At 42.0% G+C, this 18,233-nt stretch overlaps 1 protein-coding gene across 1 annotated transcript in view; it reads right to left on the reverse strand.

The window, feature by feature from the left end:
* gsap (gamma-secretase activating protein) overlaps positions 1-18,233 on the reverse strand; it is a 124,026-nt gene that overhangs the window by 40,278 nt on the left and 65,515 nt on the right. Inside the window, 7 exon segments of the mRNA XM_070896738.1 lie at positions 2,473-2,573; positions 4,168-4,238; positions 7,947-8,039; positions 9,518-9,579; positions 10,042-10,073; positions 10,350-10,405; positions 16,949-17,083. Of these exon segments, the coding sequence (XP_070752839.1) occupies positions 2,473-2,573; positions 4,168-4,238; positions 7,947-8,039; positions 9,518-9,579; positions 10,042-10,073; positions 10,350-10,405; positions 16,949-17,083 (550 nt within the window).

The raw sequence follows: 18,233 nt of genomic DNA on the forward strand, positions 1-18,233 counted from the left end.
CAGGACTGACATATGAAGAAAGACTGGATCGACTAGGCTTATATTCACTGGAATTTAGAAGAATGAGAGGGGATTTCATAGAAGCATATAAAATTCTGATGGAATTGGACAGGTTAGATGCAGGGAGAATGTTCCCGATGTTGGGAAAGTCCAGAACCAGGGGTCACAGTCTAAGGATAAGGGGTAAGCCATTTAGGACCGAGATGAGGAGAAACTTCTTCACTCAGAGAATTGTGAACCTGTGGAATTCTCTACCACAGAAAGTTGTTGAGGCCAGTTCGTTAGATATATTCAAAAGGGAGTTAGATGTGGCCCTTACGGCTAAAGGGATCAAGGGGTATGGAGAGAAAGCAGGAATGGGGTACTGAAGTTGCAAAAATGATCAGCCATGATCATATTGAATGGTGGTGCAGGCTCGAAGGGCCGAATGGCCTACTCCTGCACCTATTTTCTATGTTTCTATGTTTCTATAGTAAAAGAAATGGTGAGATAATATGATGAAAAGATAAAACTATTGGTATTCTGGAAGGATAGACTGAAAGACATTCTTCATCCAAAACTATCTTGTGACTTTAAACAATTAAGAGCTTGTTTATATTCATGGCATTTAAAAAATTAAACTGCAAACTGTTAAAATATTGCTTCCTTCCCCACAAGCCCATTCTTCACCCAAGGCACTAATAAAACAACCTATTTTGAGACCTCTGCCACTGCTGCTCTGTAACTGTAACTGACACAGCCAAATACAGAAAGACTGTCGGGGGAAATTCTTCTCTTTTGCATCCACTCAGTCTTTCCCTTCCTGTCAAATTGACAAACGTGATATAGGAAATATAACTCTGTCAACAACAGCAACAACTTTAATGTAGTAAAATATTTCAAGGTGCTTCACAGGAGGATCAAACAAAATTTGACACCGAACCACATAAGGAGATATTAAGACAGATGACCAAAAGCTGGGTCAATGAGGTAGGTTTTAAGGAGCATCTTAAATGAGAGAGCGCTAGCGAGGCAAAGAGGTTTAGGGAGTGATGAAAATCAGGGCTGCGCAAGAGGCCAGAATGGTAGGTGTAAAGAGATCTTGAAAGTTTGTAGGGCTGGAGGAGGTTACAGAGATAGGAAGAGGCGAGGCCATGAAACGATTTGAAAACAAGGATGAGAATTTTAAAATTGAGGCGATGTCGGACTGGGAGCCAATGTAGGTCAGCGGGCACTGGGGTGATGGGTGAACAGGACTTGGTGCAAGTTAGGATACAGGTAGCAGAGTTTTGGATAAGGTCAAGTTTAGGTAGGGTGGAAGATGGGAGGCTGGCCAGGAGAACATTGGAATAGTCAAGTCTAGAGGTAGCAAAGGTATGGATGAGGGTTTCAGTAGCAGATGAGCTGAGGCAAGGGCAGAGACAGTTATGGTACGGAGATGGAAGTCGGCAGTTTTGGTGATGGGGCGGATATGTGGTCGGAAACTTATCTCAGGGTCAAATACAAATATTTGCATTAAAGACAATGTAACATAAAAAGAAAAGTAAAGTATTTAAATACAGAGGCAGTACCACAAGAATGCATTATGGGGGAAGAAATGCAGCCATACACAGTTTTTCCATTTGTTGTGGGAAAGATTCCTATTCTGCCACAGTGCAGTAATGACTTTATAGCCACACCAAGAGACTTACTCCTCTGATCGAGGCCTCCTTTTTCTCTTTTCAGATCACTATGGACTTGTTGTGTATTTCCAGCTATTTCTGTTTTTTTATTTCAGATTTCTAATTTCGTTCTAGATGAAGGAAAGCCGGATAGTGGGGACTCAGAGTTGCTGGCTTCAGTGCCCAACAATGTTTTATTTGGAAAGACCAAATTCTACATCATCATGTGAGATGGCTAAGATGGGAACGAGAGGCTTTGTTTTGGTCAGAGTTTGAAAGCTTCCTCATGGCCAGGAATTTGTAAGAGGTCCATGCTGGGAGATAAGGAAAGGTGATGTGAAAGATTACTTACACGTAATAAAAGGACAATTTCAAATTACATTTATTCCAGCTCTGATTGAAAACTGGCTCCAAAAACTGTAGGTTCATGGGACTATAAGTTGTTACTGTTATTTACTTCAATAATAATTTCATTCAAAAACATCAAACAAGCTATTTTAAAAGTCCTGAACAGTCATTTATGTGCACTAAAAAAATCTAAAGCAGATTAATGGATCTCATCATTTACTGACAGGAGGATGTAATTACAGTGTGACAAGTTTCCATAGGCAGTTTTTATAAGAAATATGGACACAGCTAATTTTATAACAGAAAAATATAAAATAAGGACAGAACATGACATTAAAATGGAGACAGAATTACTTCTACGCACCCTGTTCCAGTCATTAGCCTCCCCTCCCCTCCTCTGGCTTCATTCGAAGACTACCACAGGAGATCAACTAGTCTTTCTAACGCAGTTTGAGAGTTCTGCTGGTTAATCAACACCTGTTACCTGGTGGAAGAGGCAGAGAAAGTCCTTCAGCAGCTCCCAAAACACGAGTCATCATGTGGAACACAACAAACTCTGCAGAATTTACTTTCTCTCTGCTGGACCTACAGAAGAGTTTTTTTAAAAAGTCATTTAACAGTCTTCTCAATTTACAAAGAACATTAAAGACAATGGGGGTGAAATTCAACTTTGACGGTGGTATAAAATGGGCAGTAGCACATCGGCCACCCGTTATAAATGAAAAAGAAAAATCAGACATGGTGTATAATGGGTGGCTGATCCAATATCGCCTGTTTTGAGCTCCCGCCGGAGTTGAATTTAACCCCCAGTATGTAATTCTAGTAACGCACAAGAATTCCATGCATTACATTTAGTTTCTAAGGCTTTTTGTTGGACAGAAGTTATTTTATTCTGCTAGCACCATCTTCTAAAGTTTATGCAACAAAATTATCCAACACTACTTCCCCCCCACCCCTCAAAATAAAATCAATGAAGCTAAAACTAGTGGACAAAGAAACCATTAACAATACAATGCCAGAATTTTACTAATTCTCTAAATCTTCTTCTTAGTATTAGAGAATTAGTAAAATTATAGAATCGTCTACTCTTCCCACCGTTGGGGGCTAATCTTGCAAATCTCCACCATAAAGATCTCCACCTCATAACATTGGCCATCTCTGCCTTAGCTCATCTGCTGCTGCAATCCTAATCTATACTTTTATTGCCTCTAGACGCAACTATTCCAATGCTCTCCTGGCCCACCTCCCATCTTTCACCCTCCATAAATTTGAGCTTTTCCAAACTCTGCTGCCCATATGCTAACTCGCACTGAGTACTGCTCACCCATCATCCCTGTGCCAAAATTCTCATTGTGTACAAATCCCTTCATGGCCTCATCCCTCACTATTGCTGTAACCTCCTCCAGCCCAGCAACCCTCCGAGGACATTGCATTGCGCTAACTCTGGCTTCTTAAGCATCCCCCACATCCTTCGCCCCACTATTGGTGGCCATGCCTTCAGCCATCCACGCCCCAAGATATGGAATTCCTTCCCTAAACCTCCCCATCTTAAAACCCTCCTTAAAACCTATCTCTTGACCAAGCTTTTAGTCATCCCTTCTTTGAATAGGGCAATTTTTGTCTGATTATGTTCCTCTGATGCGCCTAGGGACATTTTCCTGCATTAATGGTGCTATATAAATGTTGTTGTTGTAATTAGATTAAAATAACGTGGCTCTCATGAGCACCTTATTTTATTCCACATAATATTAAAAATTGAGGTATTGTGGCGACAAAATGTTTAGGTCAGTTCTGGTGCTTTTCTTTTAAATAAAGTTTGTTTTAAATTAATATTCCTACAAATAAAATGAAAGTGAGCCTTTACTGGTTATCTTCTGCTCCCAAAAGACTGCCTTCCTTCACATGTGGTTTTAATACAACAGGAACGACTGGAGGAAGCTTCTACTAACCCTATCGGACACACACATATTCCCAATATCTACATACAAGTTCCTATTTTAGCATCTCGTTTCAAATTCCACTTTTCATAAAATGTTAGATTATTATAACTATTGTATAATAACCTTCACCTATAATTTTAATATCCAACTGTTAGTTTTCCCATAATTTTAGTCTTCACTTGATAATGTGCCACATTTGGTGCTACAAATTGTCCTGCTTTAAAATGACTATCACTTACAAGCACAGGACGTGGGTATCAAGGTCGTATTTTTTCCATATCTTATCTACAATCTGCCGGATGCATTCAAGCTAAAAGAAAGGACAATTTATCACAAAACTGTTCAATGTAGTGACATAAACACAAGTTTTATGATCCTGCAATTTTTCATTAAGATTGGTGCACAGTAGTGCAACCGCACAAACAGCACACAGCCAACCTCATCAAATCTTTCAAAGTCAGCTCTCATTGTATATAGACAGCAAGCTCCTGGCCTGACCTGGCCTGGCCTGGCCTAAATTTCATGCTGGAAGCACGCCAAATGAAGGAGGTGGAATATCCATCGCTTTAGCTCTATAAGGATTGCAGCTGGCATTTAAAGGCAATGTGGGATCAACACTTTTTGGTTGACTGAACGAAGAGTATGTGGAGCAAAAGCAGTTGTTGGCCAAACCCAGCGGATCATAAAAGAAAGGTTGAATCAGGAAACATAGAAACATAGAAAATTGGTGCAGGAGTAGGACATTTGGCCCTTCGAGCCTGCACCACCATTCAATATGATCATGGCTGATCATTCCCTCATTACCCCTTTCCTGCTTTCTCTCCATACCCCTTGATCCCTTTGGCCGTAAGGGCCATATCTAACACCCTCTTGAATATATCCAATGAACTGGCATCTACAACTCTCTGCGGCAGCGAATTCCACAGGTTAACAACTCTCTGAGTGAAGAAGTTTCTCCTCATCTCAGTCCTAAATGACCTACCCCTTATCCTAAAACTATGCCCCCTGGTTCTGGACTTCCCAAACATCAGGAAAATTGTTCCCACATCTAACCTGTCCAGTCCCGTCAGAATCTTATATGTTTCTATGAGATCTCCTCTCATCCTTCTAAACTCCAGTGTATAAAGGCCCAGTTGATCCAGTCTCTCCTCATATGTCAGTCCAGCCATCCCGGGAATCAGTCTGGTGAACCTTCGCTGCACTCCCTCAATAGCAAGAACGTCCTTCCTCAGATTAGGAGACCAAAACTGAACACAGTATTCCAGGTGAGGCCTCACCAAGGCCCTGTACAACTGCAGTAAGACCTCCCTGCTCCTATACTCAAATCCCATAGCTATGAAGGCCAACATACCATTTGCCTTCTTCACTGCCTGCTGTACCTGCATGCCAACTTTCAATGACTGATGAACCATGACACCCAGGTCTCGTCGCACTTCCCCTTTTCCTAATTTGCCATCATTCAGATAATATTCTGTCTTCGTGTTTTTGCCCCCAAAGTGGATAACCTCACATTTATCCACATTATATTGCATCTGCCATGCATTTGCTCACTCACCTAACCTGTCCAAGACACCCTGCAGCCTCTTAGCGTCATCTGCAAACTTAGAGATATTACACTCAATTCCTTCATCTAAATCATTAATGTATATTGTAAAGAGCTGTGGTCTCAGCACTGAGCCCACTAGTCACTGCCTGCCATTCTGAAAAGGACTCGTTTATCCCGACTGAATCTGTGACCAAGCAATGGAGGGATGCAGCACCCACACCCTGCTTGATGATTAGAGAAGTAAAGCTGCTAATACATGATGTGGGAGGATTAAACATACAAAAACAAAAAGGTGTAAAAAAAAACCCATCAGGTCCATGAAACTGCCATGCAGTGGACTATAACCTTAAATCCGAATCACCCACACCCAAAGTAAGGTGGTCTCAGTAGAGGCAATGGCTAATTCGTTACCGACCTCCAAAGGCAATCGAGCAACCTCCATACCATGATTGTTCATGAAGCATCACAATCTAAACTAGCTAGTTACCCCTATACCTGGCAATGATCTCAGAAACTTGTCAATTTCTTTATTTTATAAAAAGGGCCAAAGTCACCTGTTGTGGAAATTTGTTCCAGAGAGTAATGATCGTCAGTAAAAAGACATGCTTGCTTAAATCAAACCTAACTCTGCATACTGATTTTATTGGCATTACCTCTCGTCCTACCATCCCTATCCATTTCAGTGTCCACTTTGGACCCAAGAAAGATAGATCAGAATATTTTCTAATTGGTGAGAAGCAAGGAACTGTGGAAGAACAAAAATACTTAGGTATGTAAGTACAGGAAACACAAATTTATTGGACAAGTACAAATAAATAATTCAAAAGGCTAATGGAATGTTAGCCTTTATCACAAGAGGCTGGAATACAAAAAGTGGAAGCTATGTTGCAGTTATATAAAGCTCTGGTTAGACCCCATTAGAGTCCTGTGTTCAATTGTGGGCACCACACCTCAGGAAGGATATATTGACCACGGAATGGGTGCAGTGCAGATTCACCAGAAATGATACATGAGCTAAAAGCACTAAATTCTAAGGGCAGGTTACATAAATTAGACTTGTATTCCCTTGAGTATAGAAGATTAAAGAGTAATCTAATTGAGATGTTAAAGATGATTAAAGGAATTGATAGTTTCTCTCGATCCACTCTCTTTCCTCTGGTGGGAGAGTCCAGAACAATGGGGCATAACGTTAAAATTAGAGTTCGGCCATTCAGGGATGATATTAGGAAGCAATTCTTCAATCAATGGATAGTAGAAATCTGGAACTCTTCCCCCCCAAAAAAACTGTTGAGGTTAAGTCAAAGTGAAAATTTCAAAACTTAAATTGATCGTTTTTGTTAGGCAAAAGTGTTAATGGTGTACGGAACCAAGGCGAGTAGATGGAGTTAAAATACAGATCAGCTAACTGAATGGTGGGACAGGCTTGAGAGGTTGAATGGCCCACTAATGTTTCTATGAAAGTTGCTGCTGTTATTGATATTACAGATGATTTGTTAGCCTGGAAGAAGGCACCAGAAGAAAAGTTGAGGGAGTAGATGTCCCAGAAATACAGGACTGGCAGTGGCTGTGTCTGCAGTTTTCCTTAAAGCAGATCACACAGCTCTGTACCTGCCACTCTGCTCACCTAGAGCATGTGGAGTCAGCTCTCCTCGATCACTGACAAGTAGGTGAATCAAGGCTTGCAGATATGGCGAGTGGTATAACGCAGGTGGAGCCAGTTATGGATCCAGCTATCTCCCTGGCATATTTCCCTTCATCTTGTACGACTTCAACCATAAAATATTGTATTTGGGGCACTCCAAAAGAAACCCCCAGTCAATTTTAATTGACTTGCCAACCAATACACTGCTCTTTAGTTTGCAGTCACTCTCTATGCTGCATTGAAAATTTGTATTTTAATACCCTCAGTTTATATATTTCTTCTGTTACTCTTTTCTTGCTCTGCTTAGTCCTTATAAATGCTTCTATTATATCGGCTTTCTAGAGATTATCCAGACAATATTCGGTTGTTTACATTTTTACATAAATACTCACTTCTCCAATGCCACAAAATATTCAACATAAAAGAGCCTCTGCCCTTTTAAGGCCTTCTCAACAGACTAAGTTTCTCTTTTCACCCACTTCATTGAGTGCTAAAGTTTATAGTGCAATTCTATTTTAAATAAATGGGAAATTATGCACATTTAAATGTGCCAAGAGCACTTCAGGTTGGTCCAATTGTTGGTTCTTGGTATGACCATTTCACATCAGGCCAAGCAATCCCACGGCTCAGAAAATTTGCCCTATATGAATGCTCTTTACATTGTGTCTTTCTGTTCCTGATTCCCCCTCCAAAATACCTTGAAAACAGATTGGCCGTGCTAAAATACCAAACTGCAACATGGCAGAAAAATATCCAAGTCCTTTATAACTTATAACTGTCTAATTAGCATTCAACCACTTAGAGTTAAAAGTAAAGAAAGCATCACAAACCAAGTTCACAACATAGTTGTTAACTATCAGGTCAATCTTCTTCTTTCCTACACAAAGATATTTCAGTAGATGTTCCTTCAGTTTCTCAACCATCTATAGAAATGAAGGTATTTATCACAATTAACTTGCAGTACATTTTTTTCACTATTTACCAAGTACCAGCAACAAAAATTGCAATGAAATAATGTGTCATTTTGTAACCAAAACATTAAGCAGCTTGACACTGGTCTTTAACAACAGTACAGTCCCCACCGCTTATCGAAGGCACATTCGTGCGAACCCGTTTTGCACGTTATACGTGATGGCTGGTATAATGTTGCGGCGCTATACAGCATTTTGAAGAATGTAGAGAGATGCTTATCATATTAGACATGTAATGCTGAAGGTCACTGAGTGCAATATAAATTGGATCTATGATAAAGCTGTGTAACCTGGGCAAAAGGTATAGGGGTAGCGGTCAGCCAAACCGATGCACGTATTTGACTAAGGACCCCGAGCTCCGCAGCACCAACTCACCCTGGCCGCGGTCATCAGGAAACTGAAGGGAACAGGGAGCAGGACCTGCCATTCAGAAACAAATCATTCCCCCATAGAATTCTCCTTTGCCGATCAACCATTGAAACAACCCAAACATCTAATGAATGTCACTTACACATCTGCCATGGAAGATGAAACATTCTCTTCAACCCACTTAACAAAGAGCAAACTGACGAGCAAGCACAGCTGTTTCTGCTCAAAATAAACAGAACATTTACGAGACTATAACTGGAAACTTTGAAAATGATGTTAATGCAAATGGCTTTTTGGCTGATATAAGTGACTGTCTGTTTTAAATGTGGGCGGTTTAAGTGGTGGGGACTGTACTTAGTGATGCATGCAATATTCATTTTCAATGAATCATTCAATGTATAAAATATTATTGCAGTAAGTCGTCAATAGTCCATCAGTTTTGTGCACATTAGGCTATATGAGGAAAGCCAACAACTTTTGTTGCTTCCTAAGAAAAATCAAAAGAGATTGTACCAGTCAAACCCTTTTTGATATACTCCCTTGTACCTGTATTATCTCAGTAATAGTCCATGACTAGCTGTACTGGGCCCGGGAATTAAGGATAAGCAGATCAACCTGATGGTTAAGACTCAGACAAAATCTATTACTATATAATCACACCCATGATTTTTCTGATCTTCTGTAACCCACAAACTCTGAAGGGGAGGGGGAAGGATCTAGAAACTACCTGATGCTGTACAGGTTAACTGTTTTACAGGCATCTGCTCAACCAAGTTGTAATGCATCAGTGAGTGAAAGGAGAGCTGTGTTTTCAAGGCATAAATTGTAGTGCCAGTGTATGCATCATATTTATTCAGTATGGCAGGTTACATGTGCCCCAGGCAACAAATCTGTGGGCATCAATGAGGAACAAGTGTGAATTCCATGTACTAGAAATTACTTCTTAAAATAATTTTTCAGTACAGGTTTCTTAAAAAAAAAGCTTGAATCAATTTTATTATTTTTTCCTTCAGTATTGCAGCATACAATATACAGCATTCGCCGCCATCTGGGCTCCTTACCAGTCCTATTAGCACCATCTGCTGGCAGTCTTCTTCCTGAAACAAGGGAACCGCTGGCTGTTCTGTTATTAAAAAATAGTGGAAGCACTCGTTAACTAGGGGTGTGTAGCTGAATAAAGGTTATGAAGAAAAACTGCAACACATTTTTTCCTAAATTAATTGCCACCAAGGCAAAACACCTGTTCCTGTTCAAATAACCGCTACTTGTTCTAGGCTATGACTGCCTACTGAACAAATATTTTGCATGTGTGAAAATCCAAAGGAAAATTTAGATGTGAAATATCACTTAACAATTGCAAGAAGTGTTTCAAAAATAATGCAAAACATATGATTATAGTATGATTACTAGTATCTTATACCCATAGCATAAAATCGACATCTCATTTGCGATGGAAAATTTGACACATTTTTCTGCTGTGGAAAGTTTGACACATTTTTCTGCTGTGGAAAGTATAGCATTGCAAGTCCATCATCAGCGAGATAGATAATCTCTATACAAGTAAAATCAATCCATCTTTTCCTACCTGAAGGCCATGTATCCACTTTTGAAAGAATCCTGCACAAATTAAACCAGAATTTAAGCATCTGCAAATAACCAGTAGACGGGGTTAAGAAGATAAAATAAAAATCTAGGGGATCAATTTCCATGGAAATTCTTACACTCATTTGCTGTATCTTCAGTGGTCGAGTCAGAAACCCCGGGCTGGAAACCCTGGGAACACTGCCGGGGTTTCTGCAATTCTTCGGCTAAATTTACAGCAGATGAGCAGGAGAATCCCAGCAGAAATAAATACCCCAGAATATTCTTAAAAAGTGAGAAAATTTCACTTACGTTTTGGCATTTTCTAAAATACTTCTGAAGTGCCTGATCGCCCTTTCATCGACTTTCTGAAATAATTGAAACAACTTTTAGCAATCAAATCCCAATAGTTTATTTTACAATAACGTACAAAGGTTATAAGGCTCTGGCAGGTTCACACATGGAGTATTGGTTTGGATCCCCACATCTGGTGATAGATGTTGAGGATATGGAGGGGGTTCAGTGGACACCAACAAGAATGATAACTAAAGTTATATTTCTTATTTACTTGGATAGGTTTAAACAGTTAGTCCTATGTCTGTCCAAGGTGAATAACCTGAGGGGATATGACTGAGGTTTTCAAAATTATGAAAGGATTGGATGTAGTGGATTTCGATAAGATATTCAAAGTGGATAGTAACATAGAAACATAGAAAATAGGTGCAGGAGTAGGCCATTTGGCCCTTTGAGCCTGCACCACCATTCAATAAGATCATGGCTGATCATTCCCTCAGTACCCCTTTCCTGCTTTCTCTCCATACCCCTTGATCCCCTTAGCCATAAGGGCCATATCTAACTCTCTCTTGAATATATCCAATGAACTGGCATCAACAACTCTCTGCGGCAGGGAGTTCCATAGGTTAACAACTCTCTGAGTGAAGAAGTTTCTCCTCATCTCAGTCCTAAATGGCCTACCCCTCATCCTAAGACAATGTCCCCTGGTTCTGGACTTCCCCAACATCGGGAACATTCTTCCCGCATCTAACCTGTCCAGTCCCGTCAGAATTTTATACGTTTCTATGAGATCCCCTCTCATCCTTCTAAACTCCAGTGAATAAAGGCCCAGTTGATCCAGTCTCTCCTCATATGCACTCCCTCAATAGCAAATGACATTTGCAGATGACACGAAACTTGTAAATGTAGTAAACAATGAAGAGGATAGTAACAGACTTCAGAAGGACATAGACTGGTGAAATGAGCAGACACATGGCAGATGAAATTTAATAGAGAGAAATCCTGCTCCAACTATACAGGGGATTGGTGAGGCCACACCACTGCATACAGGTTTGGCCTCCGTATTTAAGGAAGGATATACTTGTACTGGAGGCTGTTCAGAGAAGGTTCACTAGGTTGATTCCGGAGATGAGGGGGTTGACATTTTGATAGGAAGAATGAGGAGAGGCAATATAAACTAGAGGGTACAATTCTAAATGGGGTGCAGGAGCAAAGAGACCTGGGGGTGTATGTACACAAATCTTTGAAGGTGGCAGGACAAGTTGAGAAGGCTGTTAAAAAAACATATGGAATCAGGCTTTACTAATAGAGAGATAGAGTACAAAAGCATTGAAGTTATGCAAAATCTTTATAAAGCATTGGTTAAGCTTCGGCTGGAGTATAAGAACATAAGAAATAGGAGCAGGAGTAGGCCATTTGGCCCCCGAGCCTGCTCCACCATTTAATAAGACCATGGCTGATCTTATCATGGATTCAGCTCCACTTCCCCGTCACTCTCCATAACCCTTTATTCCCTGATCACTCAAAAATCTGTTTATCTCCACAAATATATTCATTGACCCAGCCTCCACAGCTCTCTGGGGCAGAGAATTCCACAGATTTACATCCCTCTCAGAAGAAATTTTAAATGGGTGACTCTTATTCTGAGACTATGCCCCCTGGTTTTAGTTTCCCCTATGAGTGGAAATATCCTCTCTGCATCCACCTTGTCGAGCTTTCTCATTATCTTATATTTTTCGATAAGATCACCTCTCATTCTTCTGAACTCCAATGAGTATAGGCTCAACCTACTCAACCTATCTTCATAAGTCAACCCCTTCATCTCCGGAATCAAAGCTAGTGAACCTTCTCTGAACAGCCTCCAGTGCAAATATATCCTTCCTTAAATATAGAGACCAAACCTGTATGCAGTACTCTAGCTGTGGCCTCACCAATACCCTGTTCAGTTGTAGAAGGACTTCTCTGCTTTTATACTCTATTTCCCTTTGCAATAAAGGCCAACATTCCATTTGCCTTCCTGATCACTTGCTGTACCTGCATACTAACTTTTTGTGCTTCATGCACAAGGACCCCCAGGTCCATCTGTACTGCAGCACTTTGCAATTTTTTTCCATTTAAATTATAATTTGCTTTTCTATTATTTCTGCCAAAGTGGATAACCTCATATTTTCCCACATTATGGGCCCAAGTTTCGGATCGCGCCTAGAACGGCGCAGCCCCAACCTGGACGCCTGTTTTTCGCGCCACAAAGTGCGCCTAAAAAAAACATACAGATTCTCCGGCTCCCTGCTCTGGAGTCGGGCGCGGCGCAGCACGAGCTGTAGGGGGCGGAGCTAGGTCCCTGCGCTGAAAGCAGTGCCGGGACCTCTGCACATGCACGCTACAGTGGGCGCGCATGTGCAGTAGCTCCAGGCACCCAAAACTGTGTGGGAGGGGCCCGAAGCACGCAGCCCCTAGCCCTGGCCGAATGGCCTCACTGGGGCTGCGTGCATAAAGCTGCCTCCCACGCCAGGCTCCTGCTTCCTCCCGACCCGACTGCCGCTCCCCCCTCGACCCCCTCCGGCCCCCGGACCGGACCTGACCGGACTCCCGCTTCCCCCCCCGCCGCCCCCGGACCGGATCCGACCCGACCCAACCTGACTTCCCTCCCCCCACCCCCGACACAAACCGACCTGACCCAACCTCCCTCTGCCCCCCACCGCCGACCCGACCGTGCTCCCGACCCCGACCCGCGCTCCCCCCGACCCCGACCCGCCCCAACGCCACCTACCTGTAAATCTGGTGCTGGGGACGGGCCCTGCCCGAAGTCTTGGGCCCGGCCCATTCAGCCTTCGCCCCCCCCCCCGCCTTCTCCTTCCCCCTCGCCCCCCCTTCTTTCTCCCCGCCTTCTCCTTTCCCCCCCTCTCCTTCCTCCCCCTCTTCTCCTTTCCCCCCTTCTCTTTCCCCCCCCTTCCCCTCCTCCCCCCCTTCCCCTTCCCTCCCCCTGCACCCCCCCCCTCGCTATCAGAAACACAGACACTGACAGACAGAGAGTGAGAGACACACACAGAGAGATAGAGACACTGACAGAGACACACTGGGTGGGGGGGGGCATCCCAGCACGCTGTTGGAGGGCTCCCGGTGCTGCAGTCGGTAAGTAGAAAATGTTTTATTTATTGATTTTTTTCAAAAAAAATTATTTCTTATTAATTTTTTTTGATTGATTTATTGATGTTTTTATCATTTATTATTGATGATGGCTCTTTATTTGTAAAACTGAAGTGTTTAATGTTTGTAAACTTCCCTTTAAACCCCCCCCCCCCATTCCCTATGCCTGATTTGTAACCTACGCCTTATTTTTTAAAAGTGTAGACAAGGTTTTTTCGAGCGTACAAAAATCTTCACTTACTCCATTCTAAGTTAGTTTGGAGTAAGTTTTCACTGCCGAAATTTTGAAAACAGGCGTAAATGGTCGGACACGCCCCCTTTTGAAAAAAAATTCTGTTCCAAAGTGAAACTGTTCTAACTGACTAGAACTGGAGCAAACTAAATGTCGAGAATTTGAATTTCTAAGATACTCCGTTCTACACCAGTTGCTCCAAAAAATCAGGAGCAACTGAGGCCGAAACTTGGGCCCTATACTCCATCTGCCAAATGTTTGCCCACTCACTTAGCCTGCTAAACCTTTGCAGATTTTTTGCGTCTTCCTCACAATCTGCTATCCTACCCATCATTGTATCAGCAGCAAACTTAACTACATTGCTCTCGATAAGATATTCATCCAAGTTATGAATATAGATTGTAAATAGTTGAGGCCCCAGCACTGATCCCTGCGGCAACCCACTAGTTACTGTTTGCCAACCAGTAAATGACCCATTTATCCTGACTCTCTGGGACTCCCTGACTCTCCACTTTAAGTATTGCCAGCCTTTCTAGTATTGCCTCCTTGTCTATTTTAATCTCATCCAGTATCCCGACACCCTCATGTACCATAGTTTTAGCAAAGTCTTCTTCCTTGGCAAAGTACTCATTTAAGTCCTCAGCCATGCCTTCTGCCTCCACCAATAGATCTCCATTTTGGTCCCTAATTGGCCACCGCTCTTCTGACAATCCTTTTACTGTTAATATGCATATAGAAGACCTTTGGATTCCCATTGCAGTCAATGGAACTAAATATCAGGCACTGTGTATAACGGGCAGCCGATCCGATACGACCTGTTTTGCACCACCACCAGAAATGAATTTCTAGGCCGAGGTGTTTGAGGAAGTTGAGGCCCCAGCACCGATTCCTATGGCACCCTACCAGTTACTATTTGCCAACCGGAAAATGACCCATTTATCCCGACTCTGTTTTCTGTTAGTTAGCCAATCCTCTATCCATGCTAATATATTATCCCCAACCCCATGAACTTTTATCTTGTGCTGCAACCTTTTTGTGTTCAATTGTGGGCACCACACTTTAGGAAGGATGTCAAGGCCTCAGAGAGGGCGCAGAAGGGATTTACTGGAATGGTACCAGCGATGAGAGACTTAGGTGGAGAGACTAGTGAAGCTGGGGTTGTTCTCCTTAGAGCAGAGATGGGGAGATTTGATAGAGGCGTTCAAAATCATGTTTCCAGTGGCAGAAGGGTCAGTAATCGGAGGACACAGATTTAAGGTGAGTGGCAAAAGAACCAGCAGTGACATGAGGAATTTTGCTTTACCTTTTTAACCCTTATGCACCACCCCACCACACACCTGCTCTCTCTTACCACTCTCTCCCTCCACTCTGACAAACTCTCAATGCCAAGTCCAATATGGTCCAGATGTTCAAGCAATGAAGCAGAGATCACAGACAGGATTCGCACCCAATAGTCAGATGGGTACTAACAACACGTTACTCGACTAAAACCCGATGAGAGGATACAAGAGGAAATCTATCCTCCTGCACTAAAATACATTGGACTAACTTAATATTCCAGCAGAAACTATTAAAATGAGTACCTCCTATTCAGAGACTCATACAAATCAGCAATTCATTAAAAATATGCTGAGGCCAGAAAGCTGTTCCTCAATACAAACAGATATCAGAAACAACATTTCAAACCAGCTATGACATTACCAGAGGTGCAAATACATTTTCTGAAGTCAGGAGAGACTAAAAACAATAAAATTATTTATTACGTAAAAGTTACAATGTGGAAACAGTCTATGTTGGGGACATGCATACAAGCTATATAGCCATAGAACTAGGTTAGCTGCAAGAGGATTTTCCTTCCCAGAGGATCACTAACCTTTGGAATAGGTTACTGGCTCATGCAGTAAGTGCAGATTTGCTGCAAACATTCAAAAGGCAGCTGGATAAGTTCCAGGACAAAGCAGCTATCACAGCATGCAAAAGGTGGGCAGGATGTTGGGCGATGTACCTCATGGTCATTGTTATCTCCTGGAACTCATTTTTGATCACCTTTGGGGGTCAAGAGGAATTTCCCAGAATTCTTTTTTCTGTAAATTTCATCTAGGGTTTGTTTTGTTAAAGAAAACGCTTTTTTTGCTTCTTCCAGGAGATAACATGGCTGGAGGTGGCTGGGGAGTATGTTGCCCAGTAACTATATGATTGAATGAGACATACTCGGTGGACTAGCTGGTCTTTTTTCTGTCCATCTTTTTCGTATGCTTATCCATGTGCCTGCCTTGTTCCCATATCTCTTTATATTCAACCGCCTACCCAAGCCATTCTTAAATATTGACATGTTCTCTGCTTCAATCAGCAGCTCCAGTAGTGCATTCCACAATCCTCACAATGCTCTCACCTCTAAGACTCTTACATTTAATCTTGATGTTTTTGTTCCACCTACTATCCACATTTAAGATTCAGTTAATTGTATTCACAATGCTAATTTTACTTTTCACATGCGCCATCTGACTAGGAGATAAGTTATCTACACAAAAATAAAAGTGATCAAGAAAGAAATTGTCCTAGTCATAGAAATCCACAGGGTCAGAAAAATCAGCCCAGCCCAGACAGTTTCCATCAGAGTGTTTTGGGGACAAATCCCATATAAAGGAAGCAGATTGGAAAGCAAAGGAAAACTTTACATGGATAATCCAAAGAGTGGCTTGCCTGCTCTGTTTTTCCTGCTCCTCCTTCCCCCAACCAGGCACCCAAGAAGCAGAAGCACCACCGGTGCCCACCGTTTCAATTCAAATTAGGTGACCATCAACTGACAAACTATTTACATCACAGAAACAGGCCATTTGGCCCAACAGGTCCATGCTGGTGTTTATGCTCCACACGAGCCTCCACCCGTCTTGATCTAACCCCATCAACATATCCTTCTATACCTTTCTCCCTCATGTGCTTATATAGCTTTCCCTCGAATGCATCTATACATTCGTGAGGAGTGAAGTGGAGATTCCCAACACCCACACTGCCACCTGCAAGGTGTGAGTATTATGGGGCCAATACTTTCTTTCCTAAAACCATTAACCTCACTTTACTGATTCAATAAAATTACTCAAGATCAATATATGCTCCTAATTTAAAAATAAATACTTTTCTTAAATGCCACCTATAAGCAACTTTCAATGGTTTCCAAAGTGTTAAATTGCTTATTGGTTACATTAAAAACTATGAATGCTCACTAAAATTGTCTTACCATTTCTGAAAATAGCTTTGCTTTGATTCTTCTCAAGGAACTATTATTGTACCATGGACTATGTAAATGTTCTAAATTCTTCACAGATTCCACATTCCTGTTCAGCTCTTCCCAAAAACCTTTAAGATTTTGAATCTGGAAAGGGGATGCATACACTAGTGAAAATATTGACAAGTAAACAATCAAATACTGCTCCAGATCAACAACAACTTGCATTTATATAGCATCTTTAACAGCAAAACATCCCAAGGCACTTCACAAAAGCATTATCAAACAAAATTTGACACTGAGCCACATAAGGAATTATCAGGGCAGGTGACAAAAAGCTTGGTCAAAAAGGAAGGTTTTAAGCAGCATCTTAAATTGAGGAGAAACATTATATTACTTAAGACACAAGTAATAGTCAAACCAAAATCTGACCCTCAAACTTGCTAATCTGTACGCTTAGAGCATCTGCTTAGTTTTCAGTGAAGCTTTAGTTTTGTTGTGTGTTGGGGTGGCGGGGGGGGGGGGGGCGGGGCAGAAAGAGGGAACAGGGGAGAATTGTCAGTCTAAGCAACTGAATCACAGTATAATACCTATACTGTGAACCAGAAATCACAAAAGATTCTATGGGCCCAAATTTCCCTAACCTCTATTTAGAAACAAAGAAACATAGAAAATAGGTGCAGGAGTAGGCCATTTGGCCCTTCGAGCCTGCACCACCATTCAATAAGATCATGGCTGATCATTCCCTCAGTACCCCTTTCCTGCTTTCTCTCCATACCCCTTGATCCCCTTAGCCATAAGGGCCATATCTAACTCCCTTTTGAATATATCCAATGAACTGGCATCAACAACTCTCTGCGGCAGGGAATTCCACAGGTTAACAACTCTCTGTGTGAAGAAGTTTCTCCTCATCTCAGTCGTAAATGGCCTACCCCTTATTCTAAGACTGTGTCCCCTGGTTCTGGAATTCCCCAACATCAGGAACATTCTACCCGCATCTAACCTGTCCCGTCCCGTCAGAATTTTATACGTTTCTAAGAGATAAAAACATAAGAACATAAGAATTAGGAACAGGAGTAGGCCATCTAGCCCCTCGCGCCTGCTCCGCCATTCAATAAGATCATGGCTGATCTGGCCGTGGACTCAGCTCCACTTACCCGCCCTCTCCCCGTAACCCTTAATTCCCTTATTGGTTAGAAATCTATCTATCTGTGACTTGAATTCATTCAATGAGCTAGCCTCAACTACTTCCTTGGGCAGAGAATTCCACAGATTCACAACCCTCTGGGAGAAGAAA

The sequence above is a fragment of the Pristiophorus japonicus genome, chromosome 13 (genome assembly GCF_044704955.1).
Source record: "Pristiophorus japonicus isolate sPriJap1 chromosome 13, sPriJap1.hap1, whole genome shotgun sequence".
In the NCBI taxonomy this organism is placed as follows: Eukaryota; Metazoa; Chordata; class Chondrichthyes; family Pristiophoridae; genus Pristiophorus; species Pristiophorus japonicus.